Here is a 24,810-nt window from a genome sequence, read left to right as displayed (position 1 = left end):
AGAACACAGCTTCTCCTGGTCTTAGCAATGCTTTAGGCACTGACAAAGAGCATATAGCACATACTACTTTGTACACATATGGAAAAAAATAATCTCAAGGCATTTAAAGAAGAAAATATCTAATCCCTGGGAAGTTCTTACTTCTCTAACATTGTGATGGGTTGAGCTGTTAGCAAAAATATCCACAATTAGTGTGTTAAACCTGGGATCACTGGTGGATAATGAATCTGGGAACAGTGACAGCAGTTGACTGGAGCTCATCACCTCCAGGTTTCTGTTCTGGCAGCTCTCCTCCCTCTCAAGCTGAAAATAGAGAGAAAAAGATGACATCTGAGTGGTGGTGATTCAGACAAGTGTTTACCATTTCATTCAAATGCATATGCACAAAATGAGTGTGACTTTCCACCTCCACTACAGTTGCTCTTCTTACTATGCAGGTTTGCTTATCAAGACAGATATATTTCCAAAAGAAATTGCTTGTAAACTGTTATACAAGTCATAAAATTTAGGAAAAACATCTTTCTCTTCTACTCTGTGAGAGTTGGAGAGCTCAGCATCTTTCCTGGGAGACAGGGAAGAAGGGAGCTGGCCCAGGGCAGATGCTGGTGCCTGAGGAACACAGGCCCATGCTTGGACAGCAGTGTTAAATTTTGTCTGCAGGTTGCCCTGGAAAGGAGCTACTTGAATAGAGAATTTCTGGTTCACATCTGGTCTGTCCCTGCGTGATGGTCACACATTGCTGTCATCCTGCAGGAGCAAGTAGAGCTGCAGGGCTTGAGACTGCTGTAGGCAGTGGCTTGGCTTCAGGCAACACAGGAAGCACATGTATCCAAACAAGGATATGTTGCTTTTAAGGGAAAGAAGAAAAGCTAAGGAAAACAGAACCTGTGGCTTTGGAGAACTGAGAGTGAAAAGGAGAGGGCTGGTGAAAACCTGCAAATGGGCTAACAGCAGCCCAGTTGCAATGCAGTGCAGACACAGCTGCCAGCCTGGAGTGACTACCAGACTGAAGCTCTTGCTTACAAAATTTAAGCCTTCATGTTTATATCAGTTTTACATCTTCTTGTCATAGTGGTTGAAATCTAGTATTAATTGCCAGGATGTAGCCTGCATTTAACAGTAGAACCAACAAGAGTGTTGAGTCTTGGGCTCTTAACTACATCTCTGCATTAGTCTCTTTACTGAGACATTGCCTTGATAGTAAAGAAATTGAGATTATTAGGATACCAGTAGGTGTTTACTTCTCTTAGTCATAGCAATGATTCATGACCAATATAATTTTTTTCTATTAATTCCCTGTTGTACACAGTTTTACATTTACCTGTCACAGTCACATTGTGAGTGGTTCATAACATTTTCTATTGTATGACTCAGTAGAACAAAAGACAATAGGACAAAAATCTGTTTCTGCCATGTGCATTTTTTAAAAATGTATTATTTTTTAGTTGCAGTTAAAATTACTTCTGTTGAATGGAATGACTTCTATTGAAAGGAATGACTTCTATTCCTTTGGTTTAAAGGAACACCAGTTTGATTTGTATTTAGTTTGATTTAAAATCCTCTGCAGCAGAAGTTATCCTACATTTAATAAGTTAAAACATACTTTGGTGTTACCTGATGTCCTAGCTTTTATCACTTAACCATCACTATAGTTAACATAAATTCTTAAATTAAGGACTCTTGTGATAATCCTTTGGAATTCTGGAACAAATCTCCTTTATCCACATAATTTCCTCCTTTAAAAGAAAACACTGCTTTTGGTTTTTTTTCCAAGTCGTTCAGTATTATGGTGCACAGATTTTCTTTGGCCTAGGAAAAGCATTTATGATAAAGAAAGATACAAACCATATATCATAAATGTATATAAAAATCAAACCACAAATTGTATCCATCAGGATGAATGCCATCAGCTTAGAGATGGAATGTTTTTAAAAACTTTTGTGAATTTTTGATCTTTCATGGGACTGAAAATTAATTTAGATGGCAAGAGAAGTCAAATTTGTTACCAGATAAGAGCTCATTATTGGGATGGAGTAATGAGATAAAATATTAACAGATTTTTAATGGCGTGGATATACAAAGTATTCCATTGCACATAGATGATCCAAATTTGGGTTTTTCTCTGCAACTGAAAATCAATTATTTGCTTTCAGAAGAGCTCTCTTCCAGTAATAGTTTGTAATAGCATAACACCATAAAATATTAAATGCTGGAGATATATATCTAACATAAAAACTGAATGTTTGTTAACAAACATATTGTGGTTTTTGCTCCCCCATTTTTAAGTAAAAGAATAAATTGGGTGAAGTGAGAGATATCTTGCTGGGATATTGGAGATAACTATTGATCCCACTAAAAATGCACATAGACCATAATATATGGATGCCTCTGGTATCAAACCCAGAAACATAAGTTCTGTGTTTCAGACCTGTTCATTGCAGGTCACCTGCTTATGGATTTGGGCACTGTGTTTTAACTCCTATTCTGGGCAGTCAGTGGTCCTTGCACACAAGAAATGAGTCAGTGCTGTGTGCTCCTCTGCTGCTTAAAAAATGTAATGTAACAAAATTAGTATGTTAATGTCCTGTTGTAAATTTCAAAAAGGCATTTTTTTTTAATTTCAAACTTATTGAAATGACACATTACTTAAAATTCAATGTTAGAGTTTTGATGTCCTACAAAAAATCCCAATAAGTAATGTGCTAATAAAATATTCACAATGAAAACCTCTATTAAACAGGACTTTAGGATGCTTCTTATAGTCTTTAGCCTACAAAAAAGCTGAGACTGCAGAAAGGCAGACAGATTTCTGACTAGTGACAGTAATGTGTAGTAAGATATTTATAGGGAGAAATAAAAGAGTATCTTTTATTAGACTAACCAATAAAATTCTGGAAAAAAAACCCCAAACATAAAAAACCTCAGCTGTGAGCTTTTGGGGCTCTGATACATTGTCTTTGACATGGTTTGTACACTCTACCAGAGTATGAGAGACAGCACAGCAAAACCCAGTGTTTGTATTTGACACAAACTCACATGCTTTTTCTAGCAAGCTGTAACAACAATTTACTACTCATTGTTATACTCAATCTCAGAAAAACCGGACCTGGAAATCATGCTTGTTGTAACTTAAGCAGATTTTCTTTCCTTGGCTGTAGCCCAGAAACTTAAATTTGGACAAACTTCTAAACTTGTGCTGGAAGACTGATGTAGGCAAAACTGAGGCAAAGGAATTTGAAACTTTGTGTGTCCAGAGGGTCAATTCATAAACAGAAGAGGGCTGTTTATTTTAAAATACCCAAAATTTTTTCTGGGTCTTATTTTCCAGACTTTCTTGATTGGTCTTATAACAGACACTGTTTCCACAAATAAATCATCTACCAATTCATATGAAGCCACTTGCCCAAATGCCACTTTGTGTGTCTGTAAGACACTCACCTGAATTTTCACAAGTAATACCCTACATTTATTCTGGGACATGTACAAACTGATGTTGATATTGAAATTGCATTTTCTTGGAGCATCTGGTTAGTCTCTGGAAGGAGAATGTGAGTGTATGAGATAGTGGGCTCAGGTTTGCCTGAGTCTTTCTGAGGAGGTGATAACTTGGCTGTTCTGTGGTCTGCTTGGGACACAGTCCAAAGAGCTGAGCCTGGGTCTTTGTTTGTTTTGGAAAGGGAAGGTTTTCATCAGATGATGATGGCAGAAGTAGGTTACTCAGGGCATGAGGGGCCAGGTTGGATCAGTTGAAAGGTGACAAAAGACCCTGGTTCCTTGCCAGTACAGGTGCTGCTACATTTGTTTGTTGTTAGTGACCCGTGATTTTCAGAATGTTCATCCTACGAGGGAGGTATGTTCTCTGCACTCCCAGATTGTGCAGTGCCTGGAGGAGTTTGGCTTAGGCTTGTAGAAAGGCTTATCATTACAAAACTCGGACTAAACCACCCTACAGCTTTTTTAGCACAGCTCTTGTTGTTCTCTGCCTGCTGGAAAGGCTGGCGTTCAGGGAGGGATCCCTGAGGGACTGATACAGAGGCTTGAACAGGGCAAAGGGGCAAGCAGATTTTTTTCTTGAGAAAAGTCTTGATGACATCGTTGTTTTGATTTCAGACATAGCTTTAACAGTTTATATTTTCTGTCCTCTGGCATTCTCCCTGCTTGGGTGTTATGTCAGGTCAGCTCCTCGCACAGCTGGGATTTCCTTCCTCCTCAGAGCACCCTGGAAGGCAGCACTGCCTCATCCTGGTGGGCAAAGTCCTTTTTACTCTCGGTTTTCCCCACATTTTTGCAATTCCAGGTTCCCTGAGTACAAGGGGTTAGGCAAGAGTTCCATAGCTTGGGCCTGGCTCTCAGAGGTGCAAAAATAATCTTAAGCTGCAGCAGGAGAGGTTTAGGTTAGACATTCAGAAGAATTTCTTCACACAAAGGGTGATTAGATATTGGAACGGGCTGCCCAGGGGTGTGGTAGAGTCACCATCCTTGGAGGCGTTTAGGAAAAGCCTGGACACTCGGTGCCATGGTCTAGTTGACACGACGGTGTTCATTGTAGGTTGTACCCGATGATCTCAGCGGCCTTTCTCAACATAATCGATTCTGTAAAGAAAGATCTCGACAGTGTAAACCAGAAGGAAAAATTTTAGAAAGGCGGCTTTATCCCGCCGAGGCCCTGGGTAGGGCTGTCGACGAAGGCAGGGCGGAGCACGGCGCGCTTCCCGCGGCGCCCTGAGGGGCGGTGGGGCTGAGGGCGGCGGCCGCGCGCCCCCTCAGGCTGCCCGCGCGGAGCGTGTCTCCAGGCGGGGCGCGGAGCGGGAGCCAATCGGAAGGCGTCGCTGGCACCCTGGGGGCGGGGTCTAGGCTCCCCGCGCCAATCAGACGACGGGGAGAGAAGCGGGCCGGAGCCTAGGGCGGGCACGGGGTGGGGCCCGGGGCGGGGCGTAGGTAAACACGGCGGCGGGGGGCGCGCGCTGCGCGGCCATGGCGGCGTCTCCTGCGGAGGTGCTCGGGCTGCCGGGCGAGGAGGTGAGCGAGGCCTCGGGCCGCCCCGCGCGTCTCCCGCTGCCCTCTCCGCGGAGGCCGGGAGGCGGCTTCTCCGCGGGGCTGAGCCCCCTGCGGGGCGGGTGTTCCCTGCGGACCCGCTGCGGTGTGGCGCTGGGTGGGGGAGCGGGCTGAGGTGATGAGGGGGGTCCTGGCGGGACCGGCGCCCCGGTGTCGGCGCCTCTGCGCCTCTGCCCGCCGTAAGGTGGTGGCTGCCGTGCCGTCTAGCACCGGCATTCCTGTCTTCTCCCGTTGGAAGCTGTGGATCCTCCTCTATGGACGGAGGGATCCGCGTGCGCTCGCAACTTCCTCGTGACGGTGAGAAGCGGGATTTCTTCTCCCCTCCGCTCTCTTCCCGGTACCGAAGAATCGCGTCTTTGTTCCACGCTTTGTCACAGGCGGCGTGACAGGAGCGGTGCGTGGATTAGAGCGGTACTAAAGGTAGTGCGGTGCCTGAGCGATGGGGCTCATCCCAGCATGGCCATTAGCGGGAGTGTGAATCCCGTCTGCGTTTCGGTGTTTTTTGCGATGAACCCGTGGGTGGCTGCAAGTGACTCCTGCAGTGGCCTCTGTCCTCAGGTCGTAGTTCCTGAGCACGTGGATCTTTTAGAAGGGGCTTGAAGCTGATGTACCTGTTACTGGGTATAAGTGGCAGACAGGTGGGGGATGGCTTTTGCGTTGTAACCGGGGCTTGTGCATGGGGCAGAATATTATGGAATAGTTAACTTTACAAGGAGGAAGGGAACGTCAGGGTTTTTTTTTAATTGCAGATGCAGGAAGACTTAAAGCGGTATCTCTGAAAGCTGTTTGGTGACCTGTGTGAAGTGTCAGTAATGTTGTCTTTGAGCCAACAGGATATTTTACCAAGGTTGTCTTTGATCAGCTCTTTTTTGTGTTCATGCAGTGATGATCTCTGTGTCAATGCATACTTGTTGCATCCATAATAGGAATTCAGTTTGTTAAAGCTCTAAAATACTATTCCTTGTCTTGTTAGCCTTACTCTTTCTCAAGTTGTGCTTTATTTCTGGAGAAGTAACTAAAAAGCTCTTAAATGACATTTTTTCTTCATCTAAGTATTTGAGTTACATAGGATTTCTAATACAAAATTAGCACTGCATACTGCAAGGGTTGCATAACACTTCCTATTGCAAGATCCTGTTTTCATTTGCTAGTAACTTTCTGAGGCTGTATAGTTGTACTAAAATATTCCATGCCTTAGGCTGTCTATTTTAACTGTTAAGCCTTGTTCAGTTTAGCTGCTTTGTAGCCTCCCTTACTATGGTGAAAATATTTTGAAATCTGCTTAAAATTGATCTTCCCTCTATCTTTTTGAGCATAAATATGTTATTTGGAACAGCTGGGGGAAGGGGGAGTAAGTATGTAAAAAAATCTATTAGATCCATTTTTTTCTGTAATTCAAAAGCTTAGCCAAACTTTTTCAAGTGACATATCTAAAAAGTGCGGTTTGTTTATGCTCAGAGACTTTAATATTCAATGAGTACATACTGATTCACATGTAAAGAACTTGCTTAGTTATCTTCATAGTTTTCATGTGAGATTCTGCATGCATAAATGACAAAACAAATGATCTTAGGGTTGCAAGAAAAATGCTCTGCTAGCAGCTTTTGTCTAGGATACTAGAATGGAAAATAGAGTTCTCCCTCCTTGTGGATGGTCTTTTCCTGTCTTCATAGAGTTTAAGTCTAGAAGATTGTATACTCAGAAGCACAGAAAAAAAACATGGTCAGAAACCCAAGTCATATTGAAAGTATCATCAAGGACTTTTTATCATCCCCCCACATTGTTTTGCAATCTTGTCTGCACACTGCTGTTTCCCCAGGGCTGCTCTGGTGTCTGTTCTGCAATAGGGATTTGCTTGGAGTGCAAATCAGAATTGTCTAATAAAAGAAAGCAATGTTATCTGCAAAACCTCTTGTTGCAGCTTTTGAATATGATCCTATGGTAAATGTAATAATTATAAATAAGTTGTTGATCAGGAAGGCAGGTGAGAAGTTGGTGTAATTGTTGAGGCAGTTGAATGCAGTATCAGAGTGTGGATTCCATCACCACAACTCAAGTTAGGCATTTATGACAGATTTCTTTGTTTATGGCGTATTAATCACTTGGACTTAATAAAGGATTGCTAATATTATGTTGCTGACACAAAAAGAAACTGGGATAAAAAAGAATGTGTACTTGAGGTTATTGTGTGTACAGTGGGCTCATGTATATGCTGTATGTAGGTATCTGAGTTGCAGTGGCTGCGTTTAGCAGGTGCAGTTGTCCTTAATTTCTCTGGTTCAGTTTTTCTTCTGTTAAAGTATCCTGTCACCCACAGAACTTATGGCTTAGTTGAGTATTGAAATAATGAGCACTAGTAAGATCAACATGGAAAAAACAATAGTTCTGTATTCAAAGCAAGGTCTTAGCAGTAGAAAAGTAGGTCTCAAATGGTATGGAAATAAAAAGAACATGTTCCTTTTTATCATCCTAGTAACTTTTTTTTTAAGGGGAAAGGAATGCGATAAAGTGTACTTCCTTCTTCCCAGCAGGTCAGACTCCTCTCACAGCACTCTGCTGCAGGTTCCTTGGAGCCTTCAGTTGGGAGCACTCCCTGCTGCAGACTTTGGCGTGGCCCATGCTGTGGGAGCCCTGCCTGCTTGGGGTACATCGCCTTTTGAATGTAGGGAGAGGTGTTGGTTCACACCCCCAAGAGCAGATTGACACAACTGCTGCTGCCTTTCTTTGTCACAGCAAGGTTTTGGAAGAGGGTCTTGCTTCATACAAAACTTCTGAGTTGTTAAGACTTGGGTTTCTGTGATTAATCACTTTGATGAAGCATTTTCTGATGAGGTATTCACTTCCACTTACTGTATTTTTGTGGCAATTGACTGCAGTACTAAATACAGTATTTTCTAACAGTAATTGTGGAATGCTCTTTCAAAGACTGAAGGAAGAATTTTTGATATCTTAGCTAATGCACTGTTGTTTCTTTGGTTACACGAGGAATTACAGTTTTTTCAGTGGTTTACTGTGTTAAAAGTATAATTTCTAGAGAATTGTTCAGTATCTCTTTATGTTTTCTATTATAATACCTGCTTGCACTGTAGGGCTTTGGAATGGTTTTCAATAGAATGACACTGATTGTCCGTATACATGTCTTTCATAGCCAGTTTAATTTACAGATGTCTGTATGTTGGAGTTCCTACACTCCCAGCCTGAATTAAAGACTTCTTATTTTATTTAGCTCTTTTTGTGTTGCCCGGATAACATTCTAAATTAGTTTTTTAGATCTTTTTTTATCTATTATGTTTGGTTGCTTTCAGGGATGAAATTAGAAATGGGAACTTCTTACAGGCAAAAATACACTTCCTACTTGCATGCATTTGCCATTTCAGGTTTCTCAGTCACTTGAGAACTATCCGATGTAGAACAAGTGTTCTTGTTTACTGCAGGTCGCCTAAGATTTCTCATAGGCATATGGTATTTAATTCTGGAAAGCTTTAGGTGTATTATGTTCCTTTAGGATCTACTACTGGAGTAGGTTGTTTTTGGTTACTTAGCTTGTGGTTGGTGAACTGAATGTCTAGGATACATGGTTTGTCTTCTGTATTTCTGCATACCTTACCCCACAACTCTTCTTATGTTGCTGTCTTTTGGAGGTGATGCTGTTGAGCAGAAATGTTTCAGACATGCCTTCAGAGACTGGCATGGGCTAATCTTATTTTGGATTACCTCTGACAAAACTAGTAATGTTGTTTGGCTTCTTTGTGCCTGAGCTTGAGGCAGCCCTGTGCTCCAGTTCCTGTTCAAAGCCTATAGTCTCCCCAGTGCCTCTGTACAAGATGTCTGCTATATCTTACTGTTCTTACACAGGTACTCAAACAGAAAAAATAGACATTCATGTCTCTGTGCTTTAGAAAGGCTCTCAATTTTTTCTAGGCTGTGAAGGACTTTACCATTGCAAGGCATATCCTAGAATCCCATGTATCTGGATTAGTTGAGACTCTTGCAGAAGTAAGTAGTGAAGCTTGCTGGTTTGTAGTCTTGAGATGTTTCCCGATTTTGTTTGGAGTTCACTTGCATTTTTTGAACAGCAGTATAATTTGTGTAGATCTGGTGGTTTCCAGAAGCTTTTTTATGTCCCTCTGTTTGTTTTGTGTTGTTTTTTTTTAAAAGCCTTTCCTTTAACACTGTATTACTAAACACTGAGAGGGGCTGTTGTGGATAATGGTTACACACAGTGAAAAATCGTTTGGTAGTTGGTTGAGGGGTTTTGTTGGTTTTTTTTTTATTTCTGTTGATAAATCAGTAACTCCATTAGTGGACTTTTGTTGTTTGGAATCTCTTCCTTAATTTGTAGTCAAATGCAGCTGATAAATACAATCTGTAGTAACAGCCAGCATTTCTTGATGGATGACATTTTTGTATTTATGAGCACAAAATGCTCACATGGTACAATTAAGTTCTAGTGAATTACTAAGACTGATCTGTAACTGGCAGGAGGAAGTTAATGACTTTCATTATGTTTAAAAGATCAATTAATGTAGTTTTATAATAGGAATCTTTCTGAATCTAAAACTTTCCTTGTTTTGAAATAATATCTTTAAAGAAAAATACTTCGTCTCTGTTGGTCGCTGTAGAGGGGACAGTGTTCTCTGGTTTGTCAAACAATGGTCAAATGCGAAAGTCTCCTTCCCATTTTCTATCTCCTGGTGAAATGAAGGGATGATGCTAAAAAAGACTTGCTATCGTTTAGCTGTCCTAAACGTGTATGGCTGCCTCACTTGAGAGGTCTGATGATTGCAGGAAGTACTTTCCTCCACCTAAGGCTCTGCATTCTGTGAGAAATGCTTTCTTTCAAATGAGAACTATATGCAGGCATGATACGAATCTTAAGAAAGCCTTAATGTATAGTTCCTGATATTGTCAGAATCTTTAAAGCTGATGCTGCTATACTGTTTTATTGTTGTAATAAGCTTTGGTGCTCTTATCTTGGCTTTAGTGGTAGTTGATTTTTGGCCTATCTAACAGGAACAAAAGAAGAACAGGATGTTATTGCCTAGAGGAATTGTTTACTACCAAGTGTTCTCTGCTAGACTACTCAGTCATTTTTATATTGGCTTCCCCCAGAAAAAGCTATCTAGTAGTCCAGCAGATACTAACATTTTATGTTTTGCATTAAATTAACCATCCTGGCTTTGGCTATAGTCATCAACATGTCACCATTTCTTGATCTGTGCCTTTTTTCTCATCCTTTCTTCCTGCTTATATTTTTCTTCTGTCATTTGCACTCTCTTGGACTTCTATCACTAAAGCACGACTCATTCTCTCAATTGTCTTTAGTGTTATTTTCCGACCATGTGAATTTTGAAAGACTAGGGGTGAGAATGAATAATTTGTTAATACCTGTTACCTTTTTAGCTAGTAGTTCCTGCCTTGGTAATTATTGACTGTAAGCCAGGCAAGACCATTCCATTCTCAAGGTTGTGAAAAAGTTTTGCTGAAATTTCTTTCCAAGTGCTGTTTTCTTGTCCAAAATGAACAGTACAAGAATGTAAGAATGTCTCATCTTAATGTATGTTCATTGAACATAGGTAGTTTCATAGTGACTTTTGTGGAAATTAAACTGTCTTCTGCAAGTGCCACTTTAGTAGTTTGACATTTGCTTTGCTGCTCTGAGAACACAATTTACAACTGTGTAAAATAAAATAGAAAGGATTTCTGTTTTATTATCAGTTCAAAGAGTCACAAGCTGGAAAGCATTGCCTTTAAAGCTTTAAGTTAATGATTGTCAACACAGTGGCTCAGAAACCTTCTATTTCACCCCTTGTTACACAGTATCTGTTAGTAAATAGATTAATTATTTGAGATAATGAAAATGGCATGATTTAGTAGTTCCAGTTATTTTGACTAGCATCTTGAACATGTACTTCAGAATGTACTAATATGATTAACAATAGAGCAATGATAAAACCTGGAAGTTGATAATAAGATAACTATCTTGCTGACTCAGCTCTGAAAAGGAAGTTTTGTCTCACTTAATTAGACCAAGAAGTTTTGGATGGCTTAGTCTCTGTAATATGTCATAGCCTTATTCCCATACCCCATGGCTTTAAAATACTGTATAACCCCTAAAAACAGTTTAGGCTTGAATTTGTTTGGAGCAGCCTAACTGATACAAACACTGTGTGCAGCCACTTCCTGGCAGATTCAGTAGTTTTAACATTATTTCTTCTATTTCCATTTGCTGTTTTTACCTGATTCATATTGGGTTACTTACATTCTCAGAGGGAACAGCTTAACTGTTCAGTTGTAACATTATTGTATTCTTTTGTTTGTTTGGTTTTTTGCCTTCAGCCTCTGGAATGGCTGGCAGTCAGAAGTTGTCAAAAGAAGCTGAATGTCCTTGTTCCATCCGTACAAACAATCTCTGTACAAGTCTGTGCCCAGAGCTGCTGCCTTTGATGGGCTGTTGTGTGCATGTAACACAGAGTTACAGAGCAGCTGGGCACGAGGGCACTAAACCTGTAAAACTCCAAATGTGTGCAAAGCAGCAGAGAATGCTCAGATTCTTCAGCTGTACAGACAGAATAAAAGCAGATTGAGCCATTCAAGTTAACATCAAGACTGCAGAAGCATGGGTAGACATTTATATCCAGGAAGAGACTCTTGAGGAGATAAATTGGGCTGAGAGAGCAGTCTCTTAGATAAACTGCAATGCTGCTAGGCATAGCTGGTGTGTTCCTTGATCTACAGGTTCTTGTATGTAGCTATGAAGGAGGCCAATAAGGATCTCCTGAGCAAAGGTGAATTAAGAGGATGGGGCTCAAAATTGCCTTTCAAACCATGACGTTTTGATTTTGAATCTGTTCCCTGTGGGTGCCAGAATCAAGTATCTGATGCTTTGTCTCCATGCAGAGCTTGCGTGGCCTAATTTTTGTCTGCATGAAATGAGCTTCAAAAGGTCCTGGAGCTCTTTGGCCATTCACTGCTTTCTGGGATCAGTGTGTTTGTGGCAGCTTTTTTGAGCTATGGCAGCAGTTCCTCATTAATTCTGCCATCACTGAGTGAGGAGGAAAGGTCGTATGGTCACAGCACAGCCCGGTATCCTGTCAGCAGGCTCTGCCTCCTCAGCATGTTCAGAGTCACAGCATGATGGCTCCTTCCAGTTTCAGGTCCTTCTGAGTATGTTTGGATCAAGCTGTCTGAATTTCCCCTGATGTTCATTGCACACTGGTGTGACCAGAGAATGGGGAACCTCAAATGCTGGGATTATGTATTGTCCTTGCAATTCAGGTGGTTTTTTTTTAACTGTTTCTGTTAATCTAGAAAGGGATTCTTACAGGGCATGCCTTTTCATACCTTCATGATGATTTGGTTAGCTGTTCTGCTCAGCTAACTAAAATGCTGTAGCTGTCCTAGTTTGGCATTGACCCCAAATAAATAATAACCTTTCTTTCAGCAAGGCATGTTTAAATCAACCTTCAGCATGCCAGCATTGGGTTTGTGGCTTCTATTTTCCTGAGGCTATGTGCAAAGCAATTTGTCTTTCTGTAAAATAGCTTTCATATCTCTATTATGATACAAGTAAACAAACCATGTGATTAAGCCAACTTTAAAATCTCAGGAGCATGGATCCTATTCTGGGGTCTCCCCTTGTGAACTACATTGATGCACTATTAAGCCTGACTCTGGGATGCTTATGCCCAAAAGCATCTAATTGTCTTTACTTTTCTCATGCTTGAATAATGGAGAAAATCTCATGGTCTAAGCAACTGAATGCAGATACAAGAAAACCAGTTGTGTCCCTTGGGCTGTGGCTGAGGACCATTCCCCTGTTGGAAGGGAGTCAGGGTGCTCTGGGTGCAGTGCAGAGGTGCTCAGGGAGAGGGGAAATGCACACGAGACTCTTCTTGAATCATAGCAGAAACTAGCTTATGTTGAATGTCACTGAAGCCAAGTAATTGGTAGAAGATAAACTGGACATTGTTTTAGAATGCAGGATGGGTGGATATGTTAGGATATTTGAGATATATTAAAATGTTAACAAATAGCTCTTAATTTGATGCCAACGGTTTATAACTTGTGTTTTCTTAAATCTGGTCAGTTGTGTTGTTGTCATAAAACACATGGTAATGTTACATACCTTAAAATCCTGATCATGAGTAAGAATCTTGGAAGCTTCGGCCACTTTCTAGTGGTCAGTGCTGGGAAGGGTTGTTTGTTGGTCTTCCTTTTCTGAACTCTTAGAGTTTCTAGTAGGAGACAATTTCCTTAGAGGTGAAGGCTGAAGACAGGCTTGTGACTTGGCTGGAATTGACTTGGACAATTGATTGTTTTGTCTGTGGGTGGACATTGTAGATGTTCATCTCAGTTCCTAGGTAATCTCCTCTAAATGTAGAGGGTTGGAGAAACTTGCTTACTTTATTATTTTATTTAGTGGTCTATTCTCCGTTTTACATTTTTAGCTAGTAGTTCCTGCCTCAGGATTAGGATGTAGTTCTCTCCATTAGCTTTAAGAACCATTCCAGTTGGGATTGGTTAGGGAGTCTAGCCCTGTGGTCATATAGGAGACCAATAATAAAGCATTCTTAGTGCTTCCTAGGAGTCTCCTTTAGAAAGTACTTTCAAGGGTATGTGGAATTCAGGAAGTCCCCAGGGGAGAACATCTACTGCTTCACACATTGCTCTTGTATCTGTTGTATTGCTCTTGTTTATTATTTAAATCCTTAATCTAGATTGGATCTGCCTTCCTCACAAGTGTCTCTGGCCCACCATCTCCTACAAACAGCCCTTCATCTGGAAAGCTTTTTGCTTTCCAGAGAAACAGTGCTCATTTGTCTTCCTCCTCTGATATGGTCACAGCTGTTGAGATATTTTTTTTTCCCTCTTGAATTCAGTACCTTATCAGATAAGCCATGTAGGACTGTGCAGCTGTATTAATTAACAGGAGAAGTGCAATTACTTCTGTCACTTCTGTGAAGCTAATTTGTATAATATGTAATTAAAATAGTTTTTTGTTTCTTAAACTCATACCCTGCTGGCAGGTCATATCAGAAATCCCAGTATTTTAAGTGTGACCTCTTTGTGCTGCTGACTAAAAATAGATGCAAGAATTTTCTATTCCTGCATTTCTTTCCAGTGTTTATTATTGCTTTATTAATCTATTTCGATATATTTGATACCCTTTTCATTCTGCCCAGGAAATAAATATTGTCAGAGTCTATTTCCCTCCCTCTGATGAATGCCAAGATACCATTGGGTGAAAATGTCTGTGGTCCATGCAGTTTTGTCTGTTACTGATAGAGCTATTTCTGTCAGACAAAGTAACTGCATCATTTAGTCTATAGTTTTCAGTGTGAGTTCAAAATTATGCCCATAATTTCTTTTAGCTTTATTAATTGAAAATAGACCTGAAAAATAAATCTGAATGCATCTTGAATATGTTACTTTGTTTTTAAGGAGAGCACGCGAATTGTCAGAGTGAAGGTTATAGCTGGAATTGGCCTGGCCAAGAAGGATATCTTAGGAGCCAGGTAAGAATATGTTGTTAATGTATTAAAAGGGATAGCTGCTGCTTTTATTTTCTTTCTACAGCTCTTTAGTTCTCAGTAAATTCTTCTAGGCCTCTTGGGAAAAAAAAAAATCCAAACTCTTTCGACTGGCAACTTGATAAAATTATCAGAGACTATATAAACATGAAGATATCTGCTTTCTTGACCAAGAGTGACTTGGACAGATCTTATGTATTGGCAAAACAAAATAGAGGAATGTTTTATTCTCTACGTGGTAAAATAGCTCTGCCATGGAGGATAGATCCATGTCTGTATTTGACTTCAGGCTGCAGCTGAAATAAGTAGAGTTCAGTTGTAGTCACAGCTCTCATCTGTGCTTGAAAGACTTGGAATGAACACAGTACTAAACACTGGTAGCTATAAGACTGTTTCAATTCAAATTATGTGCAGAGGAGCAGTGGCTTAACATTTTGCAAAGGAATTATGAGACCAGTGAGTTGGTAATTGAAATGCTTTTAGGATCTTGTAGAGTTGGCAAGTGGCAGAATGCATTTTGTGCTAAAGCCACTTTTGCTTCTGGCCTTTGTACAGAGGGTCTAGAAAAGTATTGATGGGTTTAGTACAAGTTCTGCTGTCAGCTGCTTTGGCATATGTGCAGTAATGTTATTTTAGCACTCGCAAAATTGCTGTGTGTGACATCGGTTTAGCAATAGAAAAATTTCTCTTGTGAAATTCATATTTTCCCTAAAGCCAGTCTCGCTTAAATTTTTTGTTCATGTACAGTTTTTGGGTTTTTTTTTACATCAAGTAAAAATAGATCAGCTTTCCTCATAATAACTTAAGTATGTGAAAACAGTATGCTCTTTTACTGTTTGGCAGACAGTCTTGGTCACCTTTTGTTACTACTCTGAGCAACTGAGTGCTTTGATTGTTCACGAAAATTAGATATTCATATAATATGTTGGGTTTTAGTACCACAGGAAGGGAAAAGGCAGTAGGACATTTTAAGCAACAATATTAGGACATCTTCATTAACAGAAAAATTCAGGTTAAACTCAGACTCCGTCAAAGTGATAGAACATTTAGTAAAATTGTTGCATGTTTGAGGAAGTACCTCTAATTCCAGGTGTTTTAAAGTGTTAAAATATTTAAAGATTTTTCAATCACAACTGATTTTTTTTCACGCATATTTTGTTGAAATGTGTGAGAATTCATTAAATGTGTTCTCCTGAAATAACTGGGAAAGAGGACAGAGTCAAATTGTACTGATACACAGAATGGCATAGCTAGTATGATTGTTATCACTACTAGTGTTTATATTAGTTTTATCTCTAAAACTGTGTAGGAAATGATTGTAATTACAAATGTCTGTGGTATTTGTAAAGTAATTGTAACCCCTGGTTACATAACTGCTATTAATTTAAGCCTTTTAAAACATGACTGCTGATAATGGTGACCAAAAGGGGCATAGAGCAGCATACTACTTGTTTGCTTTTTTTCCCTACCAGTGACCCATATGTGAAAGTGACATTGTATGATCCAGTGAATGGAGTCCTTACCAGTATTCAGACAAAAACTATTAGAAAGGTTAGTCATCTTGTCTGTGTGGGTGTGGTGGGATTTGCTTGGGATTTGTGGTATTGTGTTCGAGTTTTTTAAAATCAGACTCCAGAGGAAAAGTTAAAGCTATAGGAAATATGAGAATTCATGTCTTTTGAGTGAATGGAGTGTGGAAAGGAGTGTTCCATGGTCTGCTCAGCTTCTCTGTTTATGGCATTCTTGTGGTATTTTTCACTTCAAAAATTTTATTGAAAGGTAGAGGAAAAACTGAGGAATATAAGGTGAGTACTGATTCAAAACTACATCATTAATGGAAGTACTGGATTGTTCTGATGATTTTTCTGAGATCTTTAATGATATGAGAATCTTGTACAATAGCTTTTATCTTTTTATGTTAAAAACACAAACACAGTTTGTTCGGTTTAAACATCAAATTGCACCATTCACCTGAACCATGGTACTGCTTGTTTTTCTAGAATACATGCAGGAAATAGTACTGCTAACTTAGTTTACAGTTCTTAATTTTTAGTTATGTAGGAGAGGGAAAGCACTCTTCCAAATTGTTGTTCTCAGATAGTGGCTGTGATATATGTTATGAGATCACTCATGCTTTTTTCCTTCCGTGTTGATTAGTGTTACATTAAACTCTCTTTGTAGCTAAACTATCTATAGTATTTTTTTTAAATATTCACAATTCAAAGATAGTTTGGTTGAGTGAGTTATGCTGTGTTTGGCCCATCTGTGCCTGGTGTGTGTAGTTTATGTTGCTTAGAGTTTTGGCATTTTTTAAGAGTTTGCATGTAAGTATTACATACATGAAATTGTTTTCAAATGTCTAATGCACCTCCTTTGCATCCATTGCATAGCCAATATCTGACAATACCTGCATAAGTTGTCTCCATTCTGCACTGCATTAAAGCAGTACAAGACTCCTTTGACTTTTACCAGCAAAATCATGGTTAAAGATACCTTTTTCTTAAGTGGATTGGAATAAAATGTGTAATACATCAAAAATTATGTACACTTGTACAGAATTATCAGTGTAACTAATGCTCTCTTTTTTTTTTTTTTCTTTCTCTGCACATAGTCCTTAAACCCAAAGTGGAATGAAGAACTCTTATTTAGAGTAAGTAATTTTGTTTATAGCCTTATTACCTGTTATGCTGACACATTTGGAAAAACTACTCATTACTCTCCCTACTTCAGAACTCTTCCCTAATTCAGAAATAACAATCTTCTAAAAGGTTCACAAATTACTTTCCTTAGAAATATGTTTTTTAACTAGGGCACAAATGTTACATTTTCAGTCTTGATGTTGCCTTTTTTATTCTGTGAATATTTAAAAGCATGTGCATGGATTCAGAAACAGTTTGGGATAGTAGCAGTTATGCCTTGTTGGTTTTAATAGAAATACATTGCCTAGTAGAATGGGAGCAAGGTATAAATTTGCTGTTTAATAGAGACTTTTGGTATTTCTTTTCTCCTGCACGAACAGAGATTTTGCTGAGGACAAGTTCTGGAATTCAGTATAAATGTTAATTATCACTATACTTTTTTCATAGGTTAATCCTCAGAAACACAGACTCCTTTTTGAAGTATTTGATGAAAACCGTTTGGTAGGTCTTTTTGTGTTAATTTTGCAGTGTATTCAAGACTTGAATGAAAGCAAGTCCATCAGGATTCAGTGTTGATAAAAAACCCCACTCCAAACAACCTTAATTTCTATAATGAAACCTAAAGCTAAAGGCAGACCTGATTAGTTTATTTATCTGACATTACCATACTCCTGAAGCTCTTAAGCAGTTACATTATTATTCTAATAATATTCTAATAATGTAATATTCTAATAATATTCTAATATAATTCTAATGTGCTTTAATTCATGAAAGCATCATTCTTTGATAGTGCTGTTCACATGATAGGACCAAATTCTTTGGTGATATTGAAAGCTCTGCATTGGATGTTTATCTTTCCCTACAAAGGAGTATTGATATGTGGTGTGAGATGCTTCTTCAGTGTGTGGGGAGTATCATGAAAGAAGGCATACATCGATTTTCTTTGGAAAGCTCAAGAAGTGAACAGTGGATTGTGATGTTGTAGATAGGTGTCCCTCTGAATGGCAGGTCACTGGTGAGATAAGGCTAGCTTGTGTTTTTATCTCCATGAAATAAAAATTTCTCCTCTGACCCAAGCTCTCATTTAGTGTCCAGATGTCTAATTACCTGTATTGGTTTGTGTGTTTCATTGTAAGTGAGTAAGCATTACAGTCATGACACTTGTATCTGTTTCACTGATGTCCCTTGTTACTGGAATAAATACCTTTTACCTTCTGCAGGAGTTTGGAACTAATAGAGGAGGGATTGAGTGCTCTTGCACACCAAACACAGTTTCATTCCTAATAAAGGGTCTCTTTGTGCTTGAGTAGTGTGTTGGCCATGAAAAACATTATTTTTTCCTAAAACCTTCTGCATGTGTTCAGTAAACCATTGTATCTTTTATCAAGGTGCTACTCTTCTGAGGTTGGGAAGAGTGAGAATGTGTAGAGTAAATATAAGTACAAATTGCCTAGATTAATAAGATTTAGGAAGGAGGAGGCCTTTTTCTTGGTTATTATACAGTCCCCAGACCATTTCCTGCTTAACTGGTGATATTACCCATCCAAATATTTCAAATATGGTGTTGCTTTGATTTATCTAAAAGTAATGTTAAAGAGAATCACGAGCACTTGTGGCCTACATGGGAGGTTAAATGTGGTTTTTCAGGATGCTCAGATTTTCATCTAGAGATAATATTATGGTTTCGAGCATATCCCCCACGAGGCCAAAATACTTGGTGCATTGCACATCTTGTTAGAGCATTGCTGCCACCACCTGGAAGCCACGAGGCATGATTAGAATGTAGGATTCTTGATTTTTTTCGCAGGGAAAAGGCTAGTGTTTTCTTTGTTTTCCACCAGGAGACCTCCTTCACATTCCTTCTCTAATCTAGAATATATAAGTTGTTTGATCTGTTTGCTTATGGAGAGGAACCAATTAAACATTTTGTTGGTACCAACTAGGAAATGGTGCTTTGTTTTCCATGCATGAGTATATTTAGACATCAAAGTATTATGACCTCATCAGTCACTTTATAGTTCTATAATAAAATACCTGTATTTTTCATTGTTTCCATCTCATTTGGTGAATGGAATAGGCCATCTCCCTATTTCTCTTTAGCTTGCACTCAGAAAAAGTGTTTTTATCCCAGATGTCTTGGATTGTTTTAAGTAAGACAAATTGTTGCCTTAGCTATGATTGTTATTTAGCATTGACAAGCTCCCCCACTTCTCTTAATTCATCCTCACATGTCGAAAATCATAGGTGCCTTGCTGAGTAGCTATGATCAAAAGGTATTTTATCTTCTGTTATTTTAGTATTTTATTCTGTTTCATCTACCTATTGGATGACTGTTTACAGTCTGAATGTGAGCAATCTGATAAGACTGAAATATTTTTATATTTGTGTCCTCCCAATCGTTAACTTCTTTACAAAATTTTATCCCAAGTGCTTTTATTCCCTTTAACTTTTAGGGATAAATGGAAATACCTGCTTGGTTTTAAGAAATGCTGTGTTCTTGAGTACCAGCCTCAAAACCTTTCTTCAGAGTTCAGCTCAAATTTTGGGTCTTGCTGCATTGGTTATATTGCCAGTAGTCAGTTTTGAAATCTTCCTGTAATAGCTTTATTTTCAAAAATCACTTGTCTTGGATTTTGTAAAGGAGTGCTGAATCTAGTTTGTTCTTCTGACTTGCAAACCCTTGGTAGAATAACGGGCTTGAGTGGTTTGTGGAGTCTTTAATTGTGGTTGTCTTGAAAAATACACTAGAAAATGTCAAGAGGAGCATTGAGATCACTTAGGAGATGAATCAGTGGAGGGACAACACCTCTTGCAGTCTGTCTTACAATACCTTGTCACAATTTAAATATATTGCAAACTGAGTGCCTAAATCTGTTACTGATGCTGAAGAAATCAATGATTAAGCTTTGAATGGAACTATTGGTATTTTTAAAAAATGCTAACTTTTAGTTTATTTTTATGCCAACTGTAATTCAGCAACATCGAATTTAACACTTCAAAAGCATTTCACATTGCCTGAGAAAGCTGTAGTTGGCTGGCAATATCTGTACAGGTATAGCGAATGAAGAGAGACATGTTGAGAAATTTTGCTGGAATCTTAAGCCTTGAGTTACCAAATTATGTCAGTTTATTGTTTTCTTAGGATTTCTTTAGTAAAATTGAACAAACCATTTCAGATCATCCACTGGGGGAGAAAGGAATGCTTTTACTAAAAGAGACAAGCACCTCCAATGGTTGCACTTTGTGTCACACCAACATGTTACAAACTGTGCCACATTTTTTCTTAGGGAGAGAAGAAGCCTTAAGAAGTACATTTTTTATTTTTCACTTGCCTATCTTAGGGTCACTTGCTGATGTTTTTGTTTTGCTTGGTTTGTTTGGCTTTATGGGTATTTTTTACTGTGTTGCTTTAAGTTCAAGTGTAACTTTTTGAAACTGACCAAAAGAATCTTTTATGGTATTTTCCTTTCCTCTTCTCTCCCCATCCCAGTCCCCCACCAACATATAACTTCAGAAGAAGTCCTGTTGGTTATAATGAAATAAATGAAGTGTTGTATTTGTTGGCTTTTATGAATAAGCTAGTATTCATTTATTGCTGCATTCTAATAAAGGAATTCAGGTAGCGGAGGTTAAGTAAGCCCTGGAGTATAATTAGAAAACAAATTTGTTGCGTGCAAACAAGGTACTGTGAATTTGAATCTTGGCTCTTTTTTGGGAAGGAGGTATAAATGTTAATTTTACTGCCTTCTAGCTTAAAATACAGTAAAGGTTAAATAAATAGAAAGCAGAAAAACTCCTAGTAGTATGACCTATAAAAGTATAAATGGCCTAGTGTTCTCTTCTGCTTGTACTCTTTCAGCGGCACTAAGTAATTTCATGTTAGTGTAGTTGCATTCCGTACTGCATCATATATGGCTTATATATTCAAAAGTACATTCAGAGCCAAATGCTGGTGTTTTTCAAAACAAAACCCACAACAGAAATCCCATTTAACAGCAAGATTCAAGGTTGTCTTTTATCAAAAGTCCCACTAGGTGCCAGCAAAGGACCTCTACATATTATGTGAGCCAGTGTTGGTAGGAGTTCTCAATCCATTTACTCTTGGAAGAATTGACAGTGTATTAACTTCTTGACATGCTAATGATTGATTTTATTTTAAAAATGAAAATTAAAAAAAAAATTAAAAAATAATAATTAGTTATGAAGTTGGTATATAATTATACAAAATAGCTTTATTCTGTAATTCTGTTTGGTAATGCTTTTAATCTCTGTGCATACTTAGTTCAGTGTTCTAAAGTTTGTGTAGTTCGTCACATATCTGCAAATCACACTGAACTGTAATGAATGTGTCCTTGCTCTGGGCTTCCAGCAAGCAAGATGAGGTAGTTTAATTTATATGAATAATTTAGTTTCTTTCTACCTTTAGCAGCTAGTTAGAAAAGGTCAAACTAGAAATGAAAACAAATGCCAAATTATTAACCAGAAAAACTTTTTTGGCTCCTATTCCACTGCACCTCATTTAAAATTGTGAATTAATAAATACAGAGAGTTCTACAGATGTGCAGATCTTTAGAAAGTGTGATTGCTTAGCAGCATGTGGATTGCAAGATAATGCCAGATTTCTTTCAAGTTTTATTTAAATAGTGCAGAAAAACATTTTTCTTAAAGGAGAGAGGAGGCTTATTTCACTAGTTTGTGCATAATTCAGACCTCAGCAGTTTGCTAGCATGGTTACTATTTGGAAATTCAATCCTGGACTTGATACTCAATTATATGGGACTTCATTCCTACCAACTTCCTGTAATTCTAAACCTATGGGTAAAAATATTAGTAGTCATACGCTGCTGAGGAAAGTACGGACACATTGACTCAGCTCGTGCAGCCGCAGCAGGCGTTGCTGTTTGGAACTTGGAAGTTCTGGAAGCCTATTATAATATTCATTTTTTGCAAATTCCAGAAGGTATAATTGAAACAAGGTCAGTAGTGTTTGTCAGTGTGTCGCAGCTGAGGTCCTTGGAACATAAGTGCTTTTTAAATGAAGGCTTTCTGACTGCAAGCAATCAACGACGGTCCAGAAACTACAGTTCAAGGAATGGCTGACTTATTTCAAGAGGTATTTTCTTTTAAAATGTTAGTATCTTGTAGAAATTAGGACAAAGACTGCAACGTTCATGGGCTTTTACTGTTGCTATGTACCAGCTCTGGGTTCTGTGCAGCTGCCTGTAGCCTTTCTGCTGAAGGATCTTTGTGGGTTTCATTTGCTAACATGCGTGGAAATGAGAACAAATGGCACGACGGTTAAGATTGCATTTTGCTACCCAAAGAAGCAACACAGATCCATTATCAGAAACCTCTGAAGATTTTTTGGATAGTAATAATTGTATGTACTTCAGAAAATCGCAGAGTCCTGCACCTAGCGTTACACAAGTGAAACTAACTCCTAGACAAGCTGCTTATGCACCTGTAGTGCAACAAGTAATTAATCAAGGGAAAAGCACAACTATTTCTTCACTGCAAATAAAGAAGAGCAGTTCACTGCACATTTCCTTGCAGTCTAGGAAGCAGAGTGGATGTTCTCGATTTGGTGATGCTGTGGCTGCTGGTGAAGACACTTCATTCATTGGTATTGGTAGCGAAGGGACCCGTGGCTCTGGAACTGTGGCTGATCATCGATCTAATGACAGCCTCCTGAGCAATGCTGCTCTGGGCAGAGGCAGCCTCGGCAGCATTGCAGCAAGTGACAGTGGCTCATTCAGCAGTGCTGGCAGTGACTATGGATCATGTGCAAGTACCGCAAGTGATGGAGGTTCATATAGTAACAGTGTCATCAGTGACAGTGGCAGTGGCACTCTCTGGACAAGTGACAGTACTTTCTGTAGTCCTGTTGCACATGGTGACTCTTCATATAGGAGCACTGCAAACAAATGTAATCCCTCTAGGAGCAACTCATCTCAGGAAACACTGTATAGAAGTAATACTACTTTTGACCAAGATGCTTTGTCAGTGAGGAAGAAAACTAAAATTCCATTGCGACGTTGTTCATCACTGGTTATCTTTCCTAGGAGTCCTTCCAGTACTCCTCCAGCTTCTCCAGTAAGCTCAGGTCAACTTCCGCACAGAGGCACCTATCAAACGTCTCATAAATTCATTATTTCTCCTAGTGAGCTGGCACAAAAAGAAGATCAGACCATTTCCAAGGGATTCCTTTCAACAGCAGTCAATGGACTTAGACTGTCTAAAACAGTTGGCTCTTCTGGTGAGGTCAGAGACATCCGACCGCTTTATTTGAATACATCATTACAGGGCAAAAGTCAAATTTTGAATGGTCCTCAGCAGGCAACATGTGAAGAAGGACCTGATGGCTTCTCATGTGTTTCAGTTCATCTTACACAAAGAGCATTTGCATCAAGCAGTGAAATGGTTAATGGCTCTTGCAGTCCAGAGTTAAGTCTGAACTCTGGTGCAAAATACCCTCATTTAAAACTAGAACGTAGCACATCTGCGTGTCTGCCCTCAAAAACAGATTCAGAATATCAGATTAATATAAATGAGCTAGGAAGACCGAATGCACAGATGAGCAAAACTCACCATATTTTGCAAAGAAGTGTTTCCTTGGAAGGATCACATCAAAAAGTTTCTTGCTGCCTATCCAGCCTTAAATACAAGTGTCACAGTGCAAGGACGTCTCAGTTGCACATACAGTTCAAAGCTGGGAATGAAGAAAAAACAGCTGGTGTTAGGAAAAGATATGGAACCTCTAAAAGGGAAATGTCTAGCACTTTGTGGAGGCCCCATAAGGTGAGTGTTGTGGTTTATAGAAAAATGTGATGGTGTTTTACAGTTGAAATTTAGCTGGTAAGTAATAAAAGTTTGCAGCCAAGACTTAAGTGCAGTGATTTCTGAGTTTCCTAATGGTGTCAAATTGTCACCATTAGGAAGTTAATTTTTTAATTATCTGTATCATCTGGGTTTTAGATCTTGGACTATGGTATATACAGTAGCATAGTGAATTGGTGTTACTGTGAAATACATGTATTAGAGTTTAAACAATAGTTTGCTGTACATGAACTCAGAGGGATTTTCTTGTATAGTTATTGAGACATGGGAGTCATTTAAACTTCAGATTAAATTTTTTAGTTATAAACACCTATCTTTTCAGTAAATTAATAGTGGTTACTGAAGTTGTTAGCATATACAATGGGTAAAAATGAATGATCTTTTAGTTTTATCTCGGGCTTTATTTTCAGAAAGTTTGTTGTATGTAGAATTAAAGATAAGTCATATTTGAGCAGAGAAGCTGTAAATACCATTTGTTTCTGTATACACCCTGAACCACAGGAATTTTCAGAGTTTCCTCTCGCTCTTTTTTTTCCTCCTTCCAACTACTATTTCAGCCTGAGCGGTACAGAGTAACTTAATACCTTTCCCAACAACATTGCTGTTCAAATTATAGTACTTGGGTCTTGAAGGCTTATATTAAATATATTTTTTTTGTAATGAAATTTATGTCCAGCTAAACTGCAGAGGTGTCTACTCTTATTAACTCTTAAAGCAGTTAGTAAAGCATAATCATGAAAGGTGGA

At 38.9% G+C, this 24,810-nt stretch overlaps 1 protein-coding gene across 4 annotated transcripts in view; it reads left to right on the top strand.

Annotated features, from left to right (window-relative positions):
- Nucleotides 1-4,953: 4,953 nt before the first annotated feature.
- NEDD4 (NEDD4 E3 ubiquitin protein ligase) overlaps nt 4,954-24,810 on the top strand; it is a 49,729-nt gene continuing 29,872 nt past the window's right edge. Inside the window, exons 1-5 of one of the 4 annotated variants that reach the window (XM_005521474.2) lie at nt 4,954-5,019; nt 14,500-14,573; nt 16,061-16,139; nt 17,200-17,238; nt 17,675-17,728. In XM_005521474.2, coding sequence (XP_005521531.1) covers nt 4,975-5,019; nt 14,500-14,573; nt 16,061-16,139; nt 17,200-17,238; nt 17,675-17,728 — 291 coding nt within the window. In that variant the 5' untranslated portion in view covers nt 4,954-4,974. Of the gene's footprint in view, nt 5,020-5,331; nt 5,353-14,499; nt 14,574-16,060; nt 16,140-17,199; nt 17,239-17,674; nt 17,729-22,101; nt 24,026-24,810 lie in introns of those variants that run through there. The other 3 variants (XM_014251246.2, XM_014251245.2, XM_014251244.2) reach the window with 3 other exon arrangements.

Source organism: Pseudopodoces humilis, chromosome 16 (genome assembly GCF_049639895.1).
Source record: "Pseudopodoces humilis isolate 2021_Gansu_Grassland_sample_001 chromosome 16, ASM4963989v1, whole genome shotgun sequence".
Taxonomy (NCBI): Eukaryota; Metazoa; Chordata; class Aves; order Passeriformes; family Paridae; genus Pseudopodoces; species Pseudopodoces humilis.
The sequence above is the reverse complement of the archived record's forward strand: the minus strand, read 5'-3'. Positions and strand labels throughout refer to the sequence as shown.